Source organism: Pundamilia nyererei, unplaced genomic scaffold (genome assembly GCF_000239375.1).
Source record: "Pundamilia nyererei isolate P.nyererei 1_Seehausen unplaced genomic scaffold, PunNye1.0 scaffold00017, whole genome shotgun sequence".
NCBI classification, from domain to species: domain Eukaryota; kingdom Metazoa; phylum Chordata; class Actinopteri; order Cichliformes; family Cichlidae; genus Pundamilia; species Pundamilia nyererei.
In genome coordinates, this window is record NW_005187418.1 from 2,277,135 (window position 1) to 2,294,218 (window position 17,084).

The 17,084-nt window shown below is 40.2% G+C and overlaps 1 protein-coding gene across 1 annotated transcript in view; it reads right to left on the reverse strand.

The window, feature by feature from the left end:
* tbkbp1 (TBK1 binding protein 1) overlaps positions 1–17,084 on the reverse strand; it is a 68,878-nt gene that overhangs the window by 5,957 nt on the left and 45,837 nt on the right. Inside the window, exons 6-9 of the mRNA XM_005725811.1 lie at positions 15,473–15,669; positions 13,795–13,856; positions 8,905–9,020; positions 3,378–4,165 (exon numbers count right to left, since the gene is read on the reverse strand). Of these exons, the coding sequence (XP_005725868.1) occupies positions 3,378–4,165; positions 8,905–9,020; positions 13,795–13,856; positions 15,473–15,669 (1,163 nt within the window). The remainder of the gene's footprint in view (positions 1–3,377; positions 4,166–8,904; positions 9,021–13,794; positions 13,857–15,472; positions 15,670–17,084) is intronic.

The following is a 17,084-nucleotide window of genomic DNA, read 5'->3' on the forward strand; positions in this document are numbered from 1 at the left end:
GTACCCACTTCACAGGATAGTATTAGTAAGTCTGTGGGAGGCAGATTCACAGTTTCATCATTGCAGGGTAAGCGATCAATTCAGGCTTACGCAAAAGGTTTTTAAAAAGAGACAAACTTGTAGTAAACCCAGGTGGATTTAATATATTAGAAAAAATAGTTCACAATTGTGAGAAACATGTGTATTTGCTTTCTTAATAAGGGCGACTTAACATCAGTACCAGCTTCAAGTTTCTTTTTTTGTTGATTTTGTTGCTTAAGTACATCGTGATCGTCATGATTTAACGCTAAAGAGGACCTGCTATGAGTTTTTTCTCTGATGCACTCATACGAAAAAGAAAGTACTGAAGTACGCCCTCTTTCAGTACTAAGGTTTTGCATATTACCACATAATAAAGAATTCACTGGGGACCAAAATTCCTCCACAATGATGTGAAAAACTGAAAAAGTCATACACAGAGCGATTGCTTGACGTTAAAGCTGCTGTATGACTTGCTAACGATCAGTTAAATACCTGTATTTGATTACTTGATTAGCCTCTTAATTCTATGTAATATGGAAACAGTAAGCGTGTACTTAGTTTTCAACATACTACTTTTGTATGTAGAAATAAATAATGACACAGTTGCTCATCTGAGGCTGTAGTACCTGGGACTGTATATATACACTGCTACAGCAGTGAATACTGATATTATATTTCAAATAATGAGGCCAGCAGATTTACAATTAATCCTAATACGCCTAAAGCTCAGACTTTAGTCTGCTCTCAGTGCTATTATTGGCTGATTATGATTTTGAAGAGAAGGGATATCCTTAGCTCTGGCTGCGAGCACAATAGTTCCACCTACCTGCTGTGCAAGCTTGCCTGAAAGGGCAGGGGGAAGGCAGTTACAACAGCTTGTTTCAGGAAGTGGATGAACTGAGTGACTACACCAAAGCTGGTATGAGATTTTTTGTAAAATTGTGAGTCATGCTACACTAGTAGAGTCCAAGAATTAAAAATATGGCGTTTGAAATTAGCATAAGAGCTCCCCTTTATATTTAGAGCTTTCAGATCATATGTGGTGTGTTTCTAAGCCCATTCTCTCTCTGCTTGTCAAAAGTGCCCAGTGAACCCACTGCAATCCAGTGATGAGCCACAGTTTAGGTGAGCTACGTTAAAAGGAGCTTCTGTAGCCAACATCCCATAAACTGTCGAGAAGATGGATGTCGAAAAACAGGCAAATACTTGCAAATGTGGAAGTGTAGTCCTTTTTATGTCCAGCAGGGGGTGACTCCTGTGATTTTTTTTTCAAATAAGAAGTGTGATTTCATAGAAGTCTATGAAAAACAACCTATAAGTTATGGTCTCCGTTGCTGGTTTCAAGTGCTGTTTAGTCAGATCCACAGTTTACTCATGATGACTTAGAACTGGATTTCATAAAACAATGAGTGACTGGTTACATCTATACTTTAGATAGAGCGTACTCTTTGTCCTTTACCCTCAAAAAGGAAGTAGTTTCATCTTCACACCTAGCCAACACTGACTCATGTGACATAGTTTGAGGTAATTTTTTATATTTTTGTCCCACTGAAAATGCAATAATACAAACGTGGAACTGTAAACACTCTGTAGTCGGGGGGGAAATCAGTGGATTCCCTTTAAAGGTTAAGGAACGTGCATCATCATGGTTAAAAAAAAAACAAGATTGTCAGTAGGAAATCGGAAAAGAACTGCGGCTTCATGTGTAAAAGTCTGACTTTTCACTGACTCATCTATTCTCTTCAGCCTTCTCCATCTGAGGACTTTGTGGCTTTATAAACACCACAAATACGCCTCGGTATAGTCAGTTTATCTTAAAATGTGGACAGAGGGGGAAATAAGCAGACTTGTGCTATCATAAATTAAATACAGTCACCAACACATCTAATTGAATGTCAATTAACCAAAATGTAGGGTGTCTTTCTTCTCTAACACAAATGTGACATACTAACTGTTGTTAGGACTTGTTCTGCCAACAACACATGAACACAGTTTGTTTTGGTCTGTTTTGGTGAATAATCTTTCTAACCTGGAAAATATTAGAGGAAATTGTTTCATTTATTCAGTGGCTGTTGCTCAAGGGTAGAGCGGGACATCCACTAAGTGGAAGGTTGGTGGTTCAATCCCTTGCTGCTCCAGTCTGCATGCCAAAATATCCTCTGGCAAGGTACTGAACCTGGAGTTGCTGTTACAGTGTAACAAAGTGCTTTGAGAGTGCAAGTAGAATAAACAGCAGACCAGCTCAGTTACTAATTATCAGGACAACAATAAAAAAATAATCTGGTACTAAAATTATTTAAATATTAATTTCAGAAGAACATCAGTATTACTCCATGTTATTATTCATTCAAGAAAAACTATGTAAGAAGTATATGACAAACCAAGTATAACCTGAAACCTTATTATTTTATGCATGACTTCATATTTTCAGAGGGCTTTCCCCCACTTTTATAAAGAACAATGATTCAGTTAACTGAGTCTTTTGAGTATTTATTTATGCACAGCTCTGTTAAGGTCTTGCAGGTCTTAAGTTCATGTTAAGGTCATTCTGTGTGTTAGGGTCCACAACATTTCAATTCAGTTAATTTTGGCTCGACCACTGCAACACTATTTTTTTCTTTTTCACCCATTCCTTTGTTGGTTTGCTGCTGTGATTGTTCTTTTGCATGATCCAATTTTAGCTAAACTTCAGCTGTTGAACAATTGGCCTTTTATCTAGAGTACTCAAGCATGGAGAGGACATGACTGCAGGTTGCCCAGGTCAAGTCTAAATCATCATGCCTCCACTTCCTTTAGATAAATAATGACATGGTGTAATATAGCATGTGTTACTGTTCATCCAAGTTTACCTGGTAAGGATTAGATGACTTTTTATTATATCCTAATATGGATTTGTGCATTTGTTTTTTTTTTCTGTGTAGGTTAAATAATTAAAATATGTACATTTTCATATCTGAAGGATTGTTTTTAGGCATGTGGTTTAACTTCACACATGCCTGGGTAAGCTGTTTCCCCCTTTTTGCTAAGTTTGTCTAAGCACATCTTAACTCCATCTCTGTATTAAATGCAAAGTCATAAGATTGGTATCAAACTTCTAGTCTCTCACAAGAAAGCTGAGAAATGTATTTCTCAATATTTTTAAAAATGTTCATTTAAAGGAACTATGGCACGGACTTTAAGATGATTAAGCATGAGCAAGCTACCCTTAGTGGAAATTTTAAAAATGGGTCTGCGACAACTGCAGCACTGATAAAATTGACACCGAGTGCTAGTTAATGTTTTTAAAGTAACGCAAACATGCATCAGGTTGAATGTTTATGGTTTACATATATGTAATAAACTTTATTTAAACTCACATTGATTGAAGGCCAGGACTGAGCATGCTCTGCTGACATGTACCCTGGCTGCGGGTGACAGGTGAGGGTGTTAGACCTCTGAGGGACGGGAAAGGCTGAGCAGGACGCTGGGCCCCTCATGACACCGCTGGGCACTGCAGCAGAGAGCACGCCCAGTGTCCTCGGAGGGCTGATGGGATGCGGACAGGTCCACTCTTCCTCATCCTCTGAGGATTGTGGTGGTTGAGGGGCTGGTGTGGAAGGAGGAGGGGGCTCAAAGTGAAGGTGGGCCACCTCTGACAGTGGAAATGGCATCTCTCTGGAGTGGCGCATGGAGCTCTCGTCATGGCCTCCGTCTCCCCCTCCGCCACCTTGATGGGGAGATGGAGACCCTCTGTGCTGCAGTCTACTGTGGGGAGAGCCTATGTGTTGGGACTGCTGTTTTGCGTAGCTCTCAACGTAGGGCCGAGGTTTCGGCAGGGTGGAAACTGGGTCCAGAGAGAAGCGGGGCGGGCACTGGTAAGCTGAGGGATCGGCAACCTCTGAGTAACTACGGCGACCCTGAAAGCTGGCTCGTAGGTGCTGGCTGGGTGGTCGGCAGGAGTAAGACGCTGGTCCATCGTTCACGTCCAGCAGGGGTGAGCGGCGGTGCATGTCCGGGGAGAGGCGCTGCAGCACCGGAGAGCGTCGCTGCTGAATAGGAGAGTGGTGCGGCGGAGGCGGGACTGGAGAATGGCGCTGTGGAATGGGCGAGTGGCGCTGCGATACTGGAGAGTGGCGCTGGTGGTGTATGGGAGAGTGAAGCTGGACTGAGGAAACAAAAAGGAAAAAAAAACAATCAAGATTTGCATGCATCTTAGCAACATGCTATAATTCATTACACACTATGGACAAGAGTTAAAACATACTTCAGCAACATTCTTTTAAGGCCTGTTCAACCGGTGCACAAAGAAAGAGATGAATAGTGTTTTATCTCATGAAGCTCCAAAACTGTTCACACAGAAGGCATGATGGGAAACACATTAGCTCTACTTATGCTGTTACTTATACAGGACAAAACACAAATCAATACACAGAGCTCAGTTGTACTTTGCAGTACACACTATATATTTATTTACTGGACGTTCAACCAGTGCTTCTTGCAAGTCTGCTGTCAGATTACTTCGTGTCTGGCATGTAGGAATAAACACTCAAACAGTTTTCATGTTTTGTTTTTCATACAGCACTGTGCAAAAGTCTTAAACCACCTCTGCTTTCTTTTTATTTTGCTTCCAAGGAGCCAGACCATGTTGTCCGGTCTTTCTGAAAGTTTGGAAATTGGCTGCTTTCTGCACTCACTGTTAGTCCAGTCTTTTCTCTGTCCATTTTCAGAGGAATGTTTTCTTTCTTTATTTTGGTTTAATGTTTTAGCTCTGATCTATGAATCGGTTAAGCATATAAAAGGCACCAAACTCACAGCACGAACCATTGTTGTGTCTACATGTGACAAACAACTTAGAATCAATTTGTAATTTTTTTAATCTTTAGGCACTTTGTTACTTCTAACAAAGTAAAAATCTCCAAAAAGGCCAAAGGTAACACAGTTTGACAGACATAAAATTCTAATTTTGCACTAGCAAGGTGATTCTCAAAGAGATATTAACTACAAGCCAGGCATATCCTGGCATGGTGTGTCGTGTGTCCTTAAAAAAAATTACCTGAAGCAGATTAAAAGCATCTGAAAACAGAGATCACGGAATAGGTACTATAGTGAGCATCTACAGCCAGCTGTAAACCACAGTTTTATGGCTGCATTTCAGTCAGTGGTGTTGGAGATGTTTTCACATTTGATTATGTAATGAAATTATGAATGCAGGAAGGTATTTTGATCCAACATGCATTAAGTATGGCAATCCCAAACACACTAAAGCATGCCTAAATAGAAAAACATACAATGAAACACTATCAGTCATTGATTGATCTCCCCAGACTTCTACATTATTAAAGCACCCTGACAAAGGATGAAACAAAAAGTAGCCAACATCCAAAAAACCATCTTTGGGATTCCTTTGAGAAGCCTGGAGAACTATTCCTGAAGAATACTTCAAGAAATATTAAGAAACCAATAGTTCATGCTGTGTTGAGGAATAAAGTTAGTCAAACCAAATATTGCTCTAAAGTGTACAAATTCAGCTTTTGCCTTCTGTTCTATATTCCCATGTATGTTTGCACGTGTCAGTAAATCGCTTTATCCATGTCCCATTTTCCGAGTAAAGCCCAAAGAAATGAGGGGTGACTCAAGCCTTTCACAGAGCTGTATTTCATACTTAGATCTGCTTTTGGATTTATTAAACAGATTGCTGGTTGGTAAAAGAACTACATTGCGCAAAAGGTGACATAAATTACAGATTTTGACTGGTTATTTGTGTCTGTGTCGACCTCGAGGATCTTTGCCATCTGACCTCGCTACGACTTTTAAACCCCAAAACAGACACACATCCACAACAAGTCAGTGAGGTGACAATCCAAAAAATATTTTAGTAGTGTTGAATCTGTCTGCAAGCTAACATTCAGACCATGTGCGAACAGTAGTTTGCTAGCATTTTTGCTAGCGAACAGTAGTAGCCCCGTTTTTGTTTAAACATGAAAATAACTGTTTCTTTTTGGACACCGGGTACACATTGTTGTGCAAGACCTGAAGTGGCGTGCATAGAACCCTGACCCAAACCTCATGTAACACCTTTAAAACGAACAACAGCTGTGAGACAACACGTATCACTCACTGGTGTGTGTTTCTTGTGGCTCTTGTGAATACAATAACCAACACAAGTCCTCAGGTGTCAATGCACATTTAGCCTTGCGCAATAATAGAGTACACACTTACAACAGCTTTTGTTCCCAAACAGTCACTTATATGATTCTGTTCCACTATTTTTTCGGCGCAATGTGAAGAAAAGGAAACTGATTCGCCACTTTAATTATACATAAAGATAACATTTTCATTACAGCTCATTATTTGGCAATGATACCATTATTTTATTAGATGACATTTCTGTAAGGCTCTAATCCTTTCTTCAGATGATATGACATGATAGTCACTTAATAGAGATGCACATTATGTTCCCCTATATATTCATAAAAAAAGATTTATTTGCACAAGTACAGTTGTAGTATTTCCTGTAATTACAAGATATGCTGATGAGTCAGTCAGCCCTGTAGTCACCACTTCAGCTCCACTTCCCATTTCAAAGAGGAAACATCATTTATGGCTGATTGGTTGAGGTGTAAAAAGGGAGGGGGCGTTTGTGCTCTCAGGCGCTCTTTGAATGAGAAAAACACAGTCAAATGGGACTACTTTCCTTAACTCATACAACACCCAGGAGAAATTTAATGGCTCCTCACAAATTCCCACCTCCCTGAATATTTTAACAATTCATGAAAAATATTTGTTTGCGTTACAGATATCCAGGAGGAAATCATATCCCTCGCACAATCCTGCAACTAATGAAACAGAAGTGGCATATAAGACGCTTTTTCCAGCTTTGCGAGAGTTGCCCCGGGTTTAAGGAGAACTCAGATGAAGCTTGGGGTTTTCTGTGTTTTCCCCACTGCTAGCTACGTAAAAACGTGCACATATTCATTGAGGCTTTTTTTTAAACATTATTTTCCAGTTTGTAGCATTTACAAACTGTCAGTCTGTGTGGTATTTTTTGGTTTGTGGTAGGTAGTAGATGCACAGTTGCGAGACATTAGCTATGTGTGTGAATATGCGCACAGGAAGAGAAAGGTGTTGCCAGCGTTTAGCACTTTTAGGTTTTACTCCACAACGTGTCTGTGTGAGTTCCTATCTTTACTTGTTTTAATGAGAAAACAGCTGCAACAAATCACAACCAGTAGTTATTCTCTGGCACATGAATGGAACGAGCAAAAATGTCCACGTGATGTGTTTAAATAGATTTTAGCTAGGTGTTTCAATGTTTAAGAGCTCTGATTATATAAAACTTTTATATCAATTATTTGTGCTTTTACGCGCACCTACACCAAAGGACATTTATTCCAATGAAATAACTAAAAACTTTACTTTAGGATTTAAACGTAAATACTACTTTATCATCCATCTCATTGTAGTTTCATGTCAGTAAATGTACTTTTTTATATTTACTGTCTGCTTCCTGGATCATTTATAAACATGTCATTTCTACGTAACTTTTGCTGACGGAAAACTTACATGACAGCTCTTCTAAAAAATTTTCTACATGAACCGACTACCATAGTGCTAAACTGCAAACTGTACTTTGACTTTGATGCATCAGTGATAACAATAGCACCCTTAAACACTCACAGGGGAAATACTTTTGAAACGACTGCTTCAAATCGAGAAGGCTAGCGCCATACAAGAGCACTCTGCACACTGTTTTTCAAGCACTAAGTACTTTTTTTATTACCACAGTGTGAACAGACTTAGAAAGAAAGCTAAAATGTGAGACCTCTAACAGCTATAGTGTGTGAAGGCCTTTGTACAGATTTCCTATAAGAATTCAAATGAAGTGCTGAAGTGCATTACTATTGCCAAATATGGCTATGCTTAGCTTATAAATGAATGCAGAGTCCGAATAAAGACAAAAACTGTATTTTCTGGTTACAGTGTTACAAAGGAAGCTATTGATAGCCGGCAAGCTGCTAGGTTGGGTAGCTTGTGTGACTGCACGACTTGTACCGAGAACCCCGCGTGTTCTTTAAATGTGCTAGGTGGCCTCTTCTTTGATTTGGCCTTTAAGATAAAAGCCTTAGGCAGAAACTCTGCAGGAATGCTGTACTTCTGCAGTTGTGTAAAATTGGTTATAAGCAACTGACATTACAAAAGTAGACTGAGACCATTTACTTCAGATTTAAAATAATATTTGTAATTACTAGAAATAAAATAAAATAGTTATTACTGTTTGTGTTTATTTAAATATTATCTAAATTATAAGCATAATAAGATTATATTTATCATATTAAACATCAAAGTCATTCTTGTTTCTGGAACAATGTAAATTAAGCTAATTTTGTCATCCACAAAAAAGCAAAAAACCAGCTGTTAAAATCCTTGCACTAGTTATAAAGCAATAGCTACAAAAACAAAATAATTATATTAATTATGTGAGAAATTAATAAAATTGTGATCTATAATCTGTCTCTGTTCTTTTGGTAGTAAAATAAAAGCTAAACTAAAGATAATTAATCAATATGCGCTTCTAAAGATTTGCTCTTGTTAACCTAAAATGTGACTTAGCTTCAGTGTTTAAAAAAGGATAAAACACACCTATGGACACAAGAAGACAACTGACTGTAGTGCAATAAAAAACATAAAGCCGACTTCAACAATATATTGATATTAGCGTAACTCAAACATGTTGAATCGTTTTAATGTGGAATTCCATTTAAATGTCAAGGTGACAAGAAGCGCGCGCATTTCTGCACACGCACATCCGTTACAGATAAGGCCGTGCAGCGTAACAGCCAGTTATCTCAGCTGAAGAGCTTCATGTGCTGCTGTGGGTTTTGCTTTTTTACTGTCGATGCTAACCTGGACTAGCCTGCTCCTGCGTGGCTTTCCTCAGGATCTCCGTCTGCTTGGAGCTCAGCGCACGGAGGCGTCCCAGCTCCTCCGTTAACTCTGTGTACGCCAGAGCCAAATTCACCCTGAAGGAGAAAGCGAGGCAATGTGTCATTATCGTCATCGTTTTTAATCATAGAGGATCACAAAGTTAACAGAAGGTGTTACAACTCCGCACAATTGCACACACATAGTAATTTCTGTCAAATCTCTGTCGAATATACACCACTGATCTTAATTACTTTGAACCATTTTTTTAATGAATGCATGCAACTTCAATACAAACGCATCTCCTCTTTAAACTCAATGAATCCTGCAGCTCTGACATGGACCTGCAAATTAGGAATTGACAGGCTTCTAGGCCTGAATTCTTAGATCTCATGTCATGGTGTATAATTGAAGTGCATAAAATCACACCATTTCAAGATGTGTCATGGCTCTGAGAGGCCATACGGACTACAGCATCTCTATTTCAAGAAGCGTAAACAAGGCTGTGTGTCTTTTAGCCCTAGCAACAAGATGACTTTGTCTTTTTTGTTAGTATAAAAACTGATCTGAACCCTGCAATATCAATTCATGTGAGGCCATTTAGTATTAAGCAAGTGGATATGAAAAATAATCACTTTACAGACTGTAAGCATTTATCTGACAGTTTAGATGCCATGATATAAGGAGTTTTGTTCAACAAGAATGTAGCAGCTTTAGTAGTTAGTCACTATCAATAGCCCCAGATCTGATAAGACTGTTTATCTCACCAATTTTTATAAACTCTACAGTCTTGATCTGAAATTGACTCATTTCTTCATGTTTATTGCAAGACAGAAACCTTAATCTAACGTGAAATCCGCCAAGATAATCTATTTAATCTACTAATTTGAGTAATTTCTTATATGAAGACTTGCATTTAGAGGAAATTGCCATTATCACTAGTTCCACAAAAGGATACGTGAATTTGCATCTTTTAAAATGTCGCAGCGGGGCACATTTATCAGTCTTTGCTTTGTTCTCAAAACTTGAAAACAATAAAAATAAAAAATGCAAACATCTCGTGATTGCAAATATGAACAGTCAGTTAGACAGGAAAGCGTGAAGAAAGATGCTTGCTGTGCTCGGGCACCAAATTGCTGCCAGGCTCAGATCTGATAAAGCACTGCAAATTTAGCCCCTTGATGAGAATCTGACTCAGTTCATTCCTCCATAGAGATCGTGGCAGATAAAAAGTTGCAAACGACACATCTGTATGTACTGGGGATTTCTATTGCATGAATAGGAACAGAGTTGAACTTCAACTGCAGCACCAACACAAAAAAAGAAGCAAAGAACGAACATGCATGCGTCCTACACAGCTAATAAAACACACTGTCAAATTAAAAATATGTTCTCTGGCACTCCCGCGCACTAATTTAATTGAGCCCTCCCACTTGCATGCGTAATCCTGCTACATGGGAATGTATTAGAGAAACATATGTTTGTGCTGATATCATCCTCTGAACTGCTATATCTGTATTCTATTAAAGATATCTGCAAAAAAAGTGTACGCACAAACATGCTTTCCATGCCAACAGAGGACTGCATCCTGGCATATTTTTAACACCTGGCACAAAATAAGTAAGGACAGGGAACTCGGTTCAGTTAAGCTCACAAAAAAATAAAAATAAAAAAGAAGTCATAACTTCCACTGGGTAGCTGGCTTTGTGTTGGAGGCCCACCTAGTTTTCCAAAGCTGTGACTCATACAGAGTGGTGGTATCAAACCCCTTCAGCCCCCTCCATGTTACAAATAACGTCTTCTTTGTGGTACGAGTTGGTGGAACCCGATACTAATGCTGAGCTGAATCAAGGTCAAAGTTCACCCTTATCCTAATTGTGGCTTTGGATAAATAACGGCCACAAACACGCAGATACATTCAGTGCATCCGTAGGAAAATAAACATTTACGCTACTTACTGGCATGGTGGGTGGAGCGTGACGTACAATATCAATATTGCCAAAGGGCTGATAAAGTGTATTCGCTTCCTCTCCTCGGTACTCTCAGGTGGCTCTTGGCTCTCAGGCGCTTTATTTCTAAATGCAGATGTATATAGTGAAATTCTCTCTTTAGATTGGCATACCCCTTCCTTTTCACACTTGTGTTATCGCACGTTTCAATTTTGTGCGTTTTGAAAATCTTTGTCTTACGGTTTTGGTGAGAATGCAACACCTCTAAGTCACGCGGCCATGTGTGAACACCTGCACTTGAGTGCAAGGGTGCACGAAGCATTTAATCACTAATAAACTGCGTCGTTTTTTCTGTGAAACCAGGACCTGTGCGTGCTTTTGTGTCTTACTGCACATGTTTACCAGCATACGTCTCTCCTTTTGGCTCGCACCTATATTTATTTCTCTCTCCACTTTGCATGCAAGTAAATGTGTGCATACTGTAACATGTACACTACAGTACGTAGGAGGGGTGTGATAATGCTGATACAGCATTGATAAAAGACTCGTGCAAGTGAATAGATCAGGAACAGAGGTATGTACATTGTATATGTTTGTGTGGGAGACGAGTGTGGGCTGATTTTCACATCTGACCTTGGATTAGACATTTTCGAGAAAAAAAGACATGACCGCACGCGCCCGTGGACGCCGACCCTCTCTGTTTGGTAGAAAACGTGTTTTTCAAACCTGCTGCTACTGTTCAACCACTCACAGAATGGACCTGGCGTGAGGCGGAAGGTAACACGCAGATACCTGGTAGTCCACGTGATGTGGCGGTAAACTTCTCGTCACTGTGTGCGGCCAAGTTTCGGGGAAAGATAAACAAATAAATAAAGATATTTATTGCGCTTAGAAGAAATGGGGAAACTAGAATTCGGACCTCGCTGAAGGGGTGGGTGTTTAACAGACACTGAATTGTGGTGGGGGCTTTTTACACTCTGCAGTCCAAACACACACACACACACACACACACACACACACACACGTACTTCTGCATTATGTTTCAAGCACTTTCAGCTAAACAAAGAGAGGTGTCAAACAGTTCTCACGCCAAGCTGCAGCGATGCTAACAATACAGTTTGCACCAGCAAACACTTGTGTTTCATGCGTCTAATTTTTCATTAAGAAATTAATAAACAGATACCCACGAGCTGTACTAAAAAATATAAATATCCAGTTTGAATTCATTGCAGAATTTGGTTAATATTGTTTTCTTACTTGTTTGAATTTCCAACAAGAAACGGGAATTCCGCTTGAATTTAAAATCATTATGCTGTGATTTATTGGAAACAGCTCTCACGTTTTCAAAGCTGAAGATGAATTAGTCATTCTCTCTGTGTACATTAGCATAGTATAGTATAGCATAATGTGTACGTGTGTATGTGATGTGTAGGGGGGGGGGTTACTGCCAGGTGCCTGCCAGCGTCTCTGCAGTGTGGCTTGTGGTTGGTGAGGCAAGCTGCTTCACGTATTATCAGTCATGAGTGAGGCAAACGAAAGTCCACAAATGCGATCATGAAAATTTTGACTTGGAAAAGATCAGAAAGGTGAGAAGTGGTTAAAAAAAGCGAAACATGACAAAAACAGATACATCTTGTAACTAACGGATGGCAAAATTAACTCGGCTGCACTGCCGGAAGGTGATTTCATAACTTTTCTTGCATTTAAAGGTGCTAATTAATTTATGGAATCGTTCACTGGTTACAACAACTACAAAAATATCAGGGAAGCTAATTAAACTCAAACACATGCTGCTCTCTAGATTATAAGAAGGCCAAAGATGCTGTGTTCATATCCTCCGCAGCACATACAAAATTCTATTCAGTTCTATTCTAAAATTCTTCTATCAATCTGTGCAGTTTACACTAAATGAGCCCAATTACAAGAAAAAGCACAAGGAAACCAAGTAGCGGCATATCAGTGGGAGTAGGTGATATTGTTGAGTAAAACCAAAAGGTGACCAAGGTTTGGAAAAAGCAGTAGGCTTCTACCACACACTTGTTAAAAGCTAAAAACTAAGACTGTCTTCGCTGGCAAACTATTTACTTTCAGTTTGAACCCCATCGAAACACTTCTGGGGTTTCGCTGTGTGGGAGTCAATTGCCCAACATGATGTGGTTTTTTTTGTCATTCTTTCTCGTTCTTTTTTTCTTCCTTACCTCCTCTATCTTGTAAACATGCAATGCCTGGGACAATCTGTGGGGGGGTTATTAAAAAAAAGAAGAAAAAAAGCTACTTTGTTGCCCCCTCAGTTGCAAACATATTTCTCTCATTGGCTGTACACAGGCAGGGCCATGAATACTCCCAGCTGCATTTATCACGATGGCTTATGTGAGGAAAAATAAAATAAAAATAAAAGAACAAATGCAAAGATAAAACTGGGTCTCTATTAAATAAACAGGAGGAAATGGACTGAAAGGAGTCTTAAGGCTGTGCTTACACTGCCCCCTGCTGCTCAGGCTAATTTCATTCCAAACCTCCTTGATTAAATGTTAAACACACAAACAGTGGAGTTAAAGTTTCATGCACACACAGCGGAAAACACATAAGATGCAGTGTTCGTGTCCAAACGTGAATACCCTTGTATTAATGCTGTGCTGGAGAGCTCGTCTACTGCCTAACGAGGCCCCCGGAGGTCGGCCTGAGCGCATCACGGCGGGAGAGTAAAAATACAGATGAGCAGCAGCTCCTGGTGAAAGCATTCTCCTAATCCTCGCATCAGTCTTCTTATATTCACTGTTGCCTCCTCTGAGTTTCTTAACCAGTATCCTTCCTTCCTCATATGACTAAGTTTCCTCCTTTCCATCCATCTCTCCTCAGATTTACTTCATCAGCTTTAGTCCCCCCCCCCCTCCCCTCCCAGAGATCTGCCGTGGTCACTTACTGCTCATCTCCCACCTTCTTTATCCACTCCACATCACACTGCTTGCACGGAGAAGTCATTTCCTGCCGAAGTAGAGCATGAAATTAGATTAGCATGCAGGTGCTGGTAGAATATTGGGGAAAAAAATCTGACAGCAAGAGTCTATTTGAAGCCTGTTTGACACTAACACAGCTAAGAGAATGTGTACCCATAAAAACAAAAGGCTTGTGCCATTATTATTTATTTATTCAAGCACTACATGTGGTGGTTTTCTTGGCTTATATTGCATGTAAGATATGGACACCGCTGCCATGCCATTAGTTTGCAAAGTTCCTGTCTTCTTAAGCATCAAGCTGAGCGTTATCGACCTCTGGACACTAATGGGGACCATCATTTACAAAATACATATCAGCTACTGAGCCCACAAACTCCTCAAGAAATTGTTTAGCAGGGGGTTGAATCAAGGGATTATGGGTAGCTTTTCCATAGATGTCTTTGTATACAAATAGATTTCTCATTTAAAATCAGAGGAGTCGCCCCCTGTGGGCCATTAGAGAGATTGCAGTTTTAAGACACTTCTGACTAGGCTTCACTTTTCAGACTCTGAATCTAAGTCCATTTTTATATACAGTGTGTGGTTTATGTGTGGTACCCTTTACAGCTTCCGTATGTGGAGGATGCCACCTTTTTAGCCATGCTGTTCCATCACAGATATGACGCAGACAGAAAGTTCACTTTCTTTACTCTTTGATAGAAGAATAGCATTCTGTGATGCGGTCTTGGCTGACACCAATAACAACTGAGGGAATTATCTGACTTCTAAGCTTCTAAATGCTTTACTGTGTTCACCAGCTTTCTGTGACTTGGCCCGATTGCTCTCTGGTCCGGTGGTGAAGCCAGACAGTTGTTACAGCTTTGATTAGGATGAGAGATTATGTACATTGGCATAGCACAGACGCTGATGTCCTTTGGATTTCATTTGTGGCCAACTGCATGCTTAATTTTTGTCTCTCGCTGTTTTCATTGGATTGTGCAGACACAGCTGACATGTACAAGCACACCGTGAGGCAGTAGTTATACAGGTTATTCTCTCGCAATTGTTTTTAAAGGTCATGAGAGAATTTTAATGGGTGGCTGCACTGATATGTCAGCCATGGAGCAACTACTTAGTGAAGAGATGGTTCGCTAAAATGACTTCAGCTAGAAAATAGTATTTACCTGTTGTACCTAAGTAGACTCCTAATGTCTAGCAACCCAAACCCCCTTGACTCCACCCCTGGTTGCCACTAAACAGCGAGATCTTTACAGGGATCTCTAAATGTGAGGCAAACTGCAGATATGGTTTATTTTTACGTATATAAATCATGCACATTGCATTTAATACACTGCGATATATAAATATCAATTATGGACACTCTAATTAGCTGTAGATATGCATTATTTAAAGACAAAATCGTGGCATTAAATAATAAAAAAAATGACTGTGTTTAAAGGTCATGCGGGATTTTGATGAATTATTCAGCAGGAATCTCCTCTAATGGACGGAGAATAGAGTTTTCATTTCTCTTAATGCTTATCACAAATCTCCAAGGACATTTCAGGGGATGCATGACCAGAATGTATTTTTGTTTGCTGCTTCTCTGACAGTGCACAAGCCTACTAATGCTTCCCTAGCAGATTAAAACAAGCCAACACTGACCCTCTGGCTATTCTGCAGCTGTCTCATCTCGTCCTTTAGTCTTTCGCACTCTGCCTTCAGCTCCTCCTCCCGCTGACACGCCCCCTGGGCTTCGTGCCGCGCCCCTTCTAGCTCGGCCTCCAGGCGCTGCAGCTTAAGGTCGGACAGGGCGTCAAGGCTACGGGAGCTCTGAAGGGTCAACGCCGGGCAGTCAAGCACTGGGAGAAAGGAGAAGAGGTAAAAGCGCTAAAACACAGTGCTTTGAGTGGTTTTCGCCTGACTAATGCAGCGTGCTGCTGTCCATGGCTGCTGTACAATCGATGAGTATGAAAGAGCAAAAGAGATGACTTCTTCCAAGGGCAGCATCGTTCAGTTTGTACCTGGGTGATGTGATCTGTGTGGGCATGCTAGTGATTCAGCGCCGCTCACACAGACTCAGTCCTTGAGCCAGAAGACAGTAACAGTACAGCAGTATCATCTTTTATCCCTGCTCCTCCTGCCTCCTCAACAGAGCGCTCGTATGTGCAGTAACAGGTTTTCCTCATTCATATGCAGCTATTAATCATCACTTCCTCACGTATAAATTAAGGGGAAAAAAACCATTGTTTACACCGTTTTTTCCAAATATTCGTTAAGGTAATTTGAAGCCTATGCAAAGTAGTACCTCCTCCTCATGAAGGTATACTATCAGCAGAGGCATCTGTTGAGGTGGCAGTGACACATTTCTTCCATCTTTCAACCGCCCACATTGTTGGAGAGGGCAGAGTTTAGCTTCTACTCACTCTAGATCAGTTTAAGTCAACAGATCCTCCTCCATGCAGAAGTAGACTGCGTGTCCTATCCTGAATTCGATGCTACAGTCACATAATGTACTGACTCGCTGAGACAATTTGAATTTAAAATCTAAAATCCTACGTTTGTTCACAAACTTTTTAAGAAGCACAGTGGAGTGCTCTGCCATGTTTGCAGAGTCTATAGAAATGCATTGTAATAAGTCCTGTTGTCTCAAGGGTTTTCCAGCATTTCGTAATGCACACTAGTCACAAAACAGATCACTCAACAGTACAGATGGAAGCAACAGCTGAATAATACAGATAAATCCCCAAATTTACAGAGCAAGTCACTTTACTGCAAATGTTTCTGAAGCCAGAATGAGTGAATTTCAGTCACCAGCACACGCATAGATTACAGGTCTCTTTTCTCTGTGACTGGGGAGTAGGAACAAAATGTCCAGGCTGAGTCTTTCTGACAGGCTGCGGTCTAACCTGACCTCAATTAAAATGCTTTTCAAACAGACTGTTGGATTTGATCAAAGACTCCATGAACAGGAAAATGCTGAGCAATATTATAGAGTGATAGCTGTTTTCTTGTTTTTTTGTTTGTGTAAATAAAATGCACAAAAAACTCTTTTACACTTTAAATCAGTAAGAAGAGCCAAGGGTGTACTCTGCCTCCCCACTGATGGTAGCTGGGATAGGCTCAAGCCCCCCCCAATAAGGATAAGTTGAAGAGAATAGATAGATTGATGGATGGATGTATCAGGAAGAAGTCAGGCCACAGGCACCTTTCTAGACGATAAGCTACACTTTGATTCAAATACAGATGCTATAAGTAAAAAGGCAAATCAACATTG